The following is a 6,594-nucleotide window of genomic DNA, read 5'->3' as shown; positions in this document are numbered from 1 at the left end:
AGGGTGAATGGGCAAGACGAAAGATTTAAGTGCCTTTGAACGGGGTATGGCAGTAGGTGCCAGGCGCACCTGTTTGAGTGTGTCAATAACTGCAACGCTGCTCAACAGTTTCTCGTTTGTATCAAGAATGGTCCACCACCCAAAGGACATCCAGCCAACTTGACACAACTGTGGGAAGCATTGGAGTCGACATGGGCCAGCATCCCTGTGGAACGCTTTTGACACTTTGTAGAGTCCATTCACTGACGAATTGAGGCTGTTCTGAGGGCAAAAGAGGGGTACAACTCAATATTAGGAAGGTGTAACTAATGTTTAGTATACTCAGTGTATACACAATATAGCCTATTGTTCTGTATACAGTATAATGATGTAATATGTAAACACATTACAAATCCAAGCATTTATTTTAGGGGGGAGCCACTACTGGGTGGGTGGGGTCGAGATGTACAGGACACTCTTGTGTCTGTTTTGCTCTTTAAACCTCTCTCAGCACAATCTGAGAGCACAGCTGTTGTTTGCGTGCAGTAGTGGAGAGAGCGCTCTGGGGTGATGTCACGCCTCGTGCTGCTTGCTGCGCGTTTCCACTGACGGAGCTGGAGCGTCTTGCTTAGTTCGTTGCATTGCTGCTAGCGAGCGGAATGTTGTCTCTCTGTCACAACGCCGGTTTCCATACGACAGGGCAACACTTCCCTTCCCTGGCCGGAGAGGACACCGTGCCATTACCATGAGTTGTTTGGATGTTATGTACCCAGCCTATGGACATTACGCACCGTACGCGCCAGCCACTCCCGCGTTCATCAACAGCGTCCAGGTAAGGAGGCGCTTTGGAAAGGTTTCCAGTTAATGACTTAAATGCACGAGAAAAACTTTGCATTGTGAGAATACTTTTGGGTAACTATTTACTTTGAGGACATATCCATAAAGCATGTATTACACATCTATAAGCATTTCATGAACATATTATAACAGGTCGACAACCGTATTATTAAAGGTTAATTAAATATATCCTGTCATGCTATGCAAGAGCTCATATTTAGGTATACAGGGCGGTAACCAGGGTCTGAGTTTTAGTGATGTCTGCACGGGGGGATCCACACCCAAGAATTGTTATAAGAGTTTAAGCTAATTTACTGAAATATAAAATCATTTTTTTCTAAAATGCTATTTGGAGAACAGCAAAAACAAGCAAAAATGACCCCAGACATTATCACATTGGTTGCTATAGCTTCATTACCTCAGTATCTACAAACACATAGCCTATTAGCTATATAATTAACCGCTAAACATTACCTCACATTAACTCTAACCGGGATTAAAAACTATAATTTAATACCTACAGAGGGATCTGTTAGCAGAAAATGTATTTTACTAACAAAAAGTAATCTAATGAGTTTGTTTTACAGAATTTTATGTGTGCCGCTTTACAGCCAATTTTCTGCAATTCTACACATTTCACAATGACCTATGTTAGTATGATATCTGACTGAGAGTGACTAAAACAATCAATGGGGGCCCCCTGGAGGTCAGGGCCCCTGAGTCATTCTTCCATGATTACTGCACGTTTAGATAGCTGGCTAGACTAACTAGACTAATTTATCAATCTACAAATGTTTAACTAACATGGGCTAGTTGAGTGACCGTCAGTGAGTGCAGCTTGTGTATTCTACTATTCTAACTCTATTCTAACTATTCTAACAGTAAATTGAGACCCCAACTGAGTTTTTTTTTTTTGTAATATATATACAGGGCCTTCAGAAAGTATACACACCCCTTGACTTTTTCCACATTTTGTTGTGTTACAGCCTAAATTTAAAATGGATTACATTTAGATTTTTTTTGTCATTGGTCTACACACAATATCCCATAATGTCAAAGTGGAATTGTGTTTTTTATTTGAAAATGAAAAGCTGAAATGTCTTGAGTCAATAAGTATTCTGCCCCCTTTGTTATGGCAAACCTAAATAAGTGATAGGAGAAAACTGAGGATGGATCAATGACATTGTAGTTACTCCACAATACTAATCTAATTGGCAGAGTGAAAAGAAGGAAGCCTGTACAGAATACAAAATATTCCAAAACATGCATATTCAGCCTTGTACAGAATACAAGGCACTAAAGTAATACTGCAAAAAATGTGGCAAAGCAATTAACTTTTTGTCCTGAATACAAACTATTATGTTTGGGGCAAATCCAATACCACTCAATATTTTGAAGCATAGTGGTGGCTGCATTATGTTATGGGCATGCTTGTAATTGTTAAGGACTTGGGAGTTTTTCAGGATAAAAAATAAACTTAATGGAGCTAAGCACAGGAAAAATCCTAGAGAAAAACCTGGTTCAGTCACTTGGAGATGAATTCACCTTTCAGCAGGACAATAACCTAAAGCACAAGGCCAAATCTACGCAGAAGTTGCTTACCAAGAAGACAGTGAATGTTTCTGAGTGGCCGAGTTACAGTTTTGTCTTAAATCTACTTGAGAATCTATGGCAAGACTTGAAAATGGTTGTCTAGCAATGATCAACAACCAATTTGACAGAGCTTGAAGAATTTTGAAAATAATAATTGGCAATTGTTGCATAATCCAGGTGTGGAAATCTCTTAGAGACTTACCTAGAAAGACTCACAGCTGTAATCGCTGCCAAAGGTGCTTCTACAAAGTATTGACTCAGGGGTGTGAATACTTATGTCAATGAGATATTTCTATATTTAATTTTCAATACATTGGCAAAAATGTCTGAAAACATGTTTTCACTTTGTCATTAAAGGGTGTAGATGAGTGAGATTTAAAAAAATATATTTAATCCATTTTGAATTCAGGCTTGTAAGACAACACAATATAGTAAAGGGGTAAGAATGAAGGCATTGTATATATATGCATCATAATGATGACAGCGTACTGTCACCATAATGGCTGTTCGCAAAATTGTTCTTCTTCCAAAGCAGGGTTGCCCTCTCCTTCCATGTAGGAGCTGAGTGCCCTGGAGAAGTGTTCCTCCACCACACTGCTGATGTCCCCTTGGTAGTTTGGTAGAATTTGCCAAAAGGCCAAACCACATTTGGAGAATTATGCTGGTGATATAGCCTGTACCAGTCCCATTTCTCCCACGGACCAGTATAGGCCTGTGACTTACCTTCTTCTGCTCACTGAGGTCAAATGTTCATGAAGATCCCCACAATGTGAATTCATACATAAACTTTGAATGTTGGTGTTCTAGATCAGAGTGGCAATCTGCACAGTTAATTACCATGAAGTGCTTAGCTATAAACGCTTTATGAATAGGAACAAATATTTCACTTTACTTAGACTGCATAGAATTCGTACATAAACCTTTCATGTTATAGATCAGTATGACCAACTTAGGCCTAATTGTGATGTGCAAAAAGGACTGCTAATGAGTTGTGAAAGAGTTATGATATGATCCTCAACTACACAATTTGATCCGTTCACATTTACCCTGAGGATTCAGGCATGTGAGAATCTTTAGGCGACATTGACCTCAGTGAGAAGAAGATGGTAAGTCACGGGTCTGCAGTATGTACCGGTCTGTGGTGGGAAATGGGGCTAGTAAAGGCTATATACACTACATGACCAAAAGTATGTGGACACATGCTCATTGGCTATTAATATGGAGTTGGTCCCCCTTTGCTGCTATGACAGCCTCCACTCTTCTGGGAAGGCTTTCCACTAGATGTTGGAACATTTCTGCGGGAACTTGCTTCCATTTAGCCACAAGAGCATTAGTGAGGTCGGCAGTGATGTTGGGTGATTAGGCCTGGCTCGCAGTCGGTGTTCCAATTCATCCCTAAGGTGTTCGATGGGGTTGAGGTCAGGGCTCTGCGCAGGCCAGTCAAGTTCTTCCACAACGATCTCGACAAACCATTTCTGTATGGACCTCGCTTTGTGCACAGGAGCATTGTCAGAAAAGGGCCTTCCACAAACTGTTGCCACATAGTTGGAAGCACAGAATCGTCTAGAATGTCATTGTATGCTGTAGCGTTAAGATTTCCCTTCACTGGAACTAAGGGGCCTAGCCCAAACCATGACGAACAGCACCAGACAATTATTCCTCATCCACCAAACTTTACAGTTGGCACTATGCATTGGGGCAAGTAGCTTTCTCCTGGCATACGCCAAACCTAGATTAGTCCGTCAGACTGCCAGATGGTGAAGCGTTATTCCTCACTCCGGAGAATGCGTTTCCACTGCCCCAGAGTCCAAAGGCTGCAAGCTTTACACCACTCTAGCCGAGGCTTGGCATTGCGCATGGTGATCTTAGGGCTTGTGTGCGGCTGCTCGGCCATGGAAACCCATTTCATGAATCTCCTGACAAACAGTTATTGTACTGACATTGCTTCCAGAGGCAGTTTGGAACTCGGTAGTGAGTGTTGCAACCGAGGACGCTTGGCCGTTCCGTTCTGTTAGCTTGTGTGGCCTACTACCTCGCAGTTGAGCCATTGTTGCTCCTAGACTTTTCCACTTCACAATAACAGCACTTACAGTTGACCGGGGCAGTTTTAGCAGGGCAGACATTTGACAAACTGACTTGTTGAAAGGTGGCATCCTATGACAGTGCCACGTTGAAAGTCACTGAACTTTTCAGTACTGCCAATGTTTGTCTATGGAGATTGCCTGGCTGTGTGCTCAATTGTATACAACTGTCAGCAAACGGATGTGGCTGAAATAGCAGAATCCACTCATTTGACGGGGTGACCACATGCTTTTGTAAATATAGTGTATCAGCATAATTTTTGTTTGGTGATCACATAATCACATGTTTGGTCTTTTGTAATAATGTATCTATTAAGATAACTATATATGAGCTCTTGTATATATGAGCTCTTGTAAATATGAGCACTTGTAAATATGAGCTCTTGTAAATATGAGCTCTTGTAAATATGAGCTCTTGTAAATATGAGCTCTTGTAAATATGAGCTCTTGTAAATATGAGGTCTTGTATATATGAGCTCTTGTATATATGAGCTCTTGTAAATATGAGCTCTTGTAAATATGAGCTCTTGTTAATATGAGCTCTTGTATATATGAGCTCTTGTATATATGAGCTCTTGTTAATATGAGCTCTTGTAAATATGAGCTCTTGTAAATATGAGCTCTTGTAAATATGAGCTCTTGTAAATATGAGCTCTTGTAAATATGAGCTCTTGTTAATATGAGCTCTTGTTAATATGAGCTCTTGTAAATATGAGCTCTTGTTAATATGAGCTCTTGTAAATATGAGCTCTTGTAAATATGAGCTCTTGTTAATATGAGCTCTTGTTAATATGAGCTCTTGTAAATATGAGCTCTTGTTAATATGAGCTCTTGTTAATATGAGCTCTTGTAAATATGAGCTCTTGTTAATATGAGCTCTTGTATATATGAGCTCTTGTATATATGAGCTCTTGTAAACATGAGCTCTTGTAAATATGAGCTCTTGTAAATATGAGCTCCTGTAAATATGAGCTCTTGTAAATATGAGCTCTTGTAAATATGAGCTCCTGTAAATATGAGCTCTTGTAAATATGAGCTCTTGTAAATATGAGCTCTTGTAAATATGAGCTCTTGTAAATATGAGCTCCTGTAAATATGAGCTCCTGTAAAGATGAGCTCCTGTAAATATGAGCTCTTGTAAATATGAGCTCCTGTAAATATGAGCTCTTGTAAATATGAGCTCCTGTAAATATGAGCTCTTGTAAATATGAGCTCTTCTATAGCATGCCATGAAAGCTCTATAGATCTGCTCTGGATATATTTCATTAACCTTTTAATAATCAAGTTAGGACCTGTTATAACGCGTTCATTAAATGCTTGTAGCTGTGTAATGAATGCGTTATGGGTATGTACTCATAGGAAATCGTTACAGATTTGTATTTTTTTAATTGTTGTTGTAAAGCAACCTATTTGGTTGTTTTGGCTACACAAAATGACTGTATGGACAGCTTATTAACGAGGTCTATTAGAAGCCATACAGTGCTCTGTTTCTCAACATTCCATTATCAAAGCTAACGATTACATTTCTGTTATGGCTCAGCATTTTAGTTGTTTGGCAATTGGAAGACACTGATTTTGTTTGAATAGTTGTGGAAAAAACAGTGTCATGATTACAGGACTATTAGTCAATACACCCACACGCACGCACACACACACACACACACACACACACACACACACACACGCACACACACACACACACACACACGCACACACACACACACACACACACACACACACACACACACACACACACACACACGTCTCATGTCACAATAGACGTGATGTCTACCAGATCTCTCTCCCTCCTAACAACTGTCTATTGCCCCCACCCCCCTCCCTCCCCCTCCAGGCACCAGTCGGTCTGAGGAGCACCTCTCCTCGCCGCAGAGACTTCCTGATGGAAAGCAGGGGGATGCAAAGGGGTCCCGGGGGGGTGTCGGCAGGCCCCGGCTCCTCCTCTTCCTCATATCCCTCCGCCACGCGACCGGAGGAAGGCCCTAAGGAGAAACAGGAAGTCCCCGAGGCTGAGTACCTGACGTCGCGTTGCATCCTCTTCACGTACTACCAAGGGGACATCAGCAGTGTGGTGGACGAACACTTC

General features: G+C 41.0%; 1 protein-coding gene across 1 annotated transcript in view; it reads left to right on the top strand.

Moving 5' to 3' along the window:
* The first annotated feature begins 496 nt into the window (after positions 1–496).
* Positions 497–6,594, top strand: part of LOC139553869 (transcription cofactor vestigial-like protein 2) — a 12,744-nt gene continuing 6,646 nt past the window's right edge. Inside the window, exons 1-2 of the mRNA XM_071366624.1 lie at positions 497–811; positions 6,343–6,594. The exon at positions 6,343–6,594 is cut by the window's right edge and continues 64 nt beyond it. Of these exons, the coding sequence (XP_071222725.1) occupies positions 725–811; positions 6,343–6,594 (339 nt within the window). The 5' untranslated portion in view covers positions 497–724. The remainder of the gene's footprint in view (positions 812–6,342) is intronic.

Source organism: Salvelinus alpinus, chromosome 25 (assembly GCF_045679555.1).
Source record: "Salvelinus alpinus chromosome 25, SLU_Salpinus.1, whole genome shotgun sequence".
Taxonomy (NCBI): Eukaryota; Metazoa; Chordata; class Actinopteri; order Salmoniformes; family Salmonidae; genus Salvelinus; species Salvelinus alpinus.
This window is presented reverse-complemented; position numbering and strand designations above follow the sequence as displayed.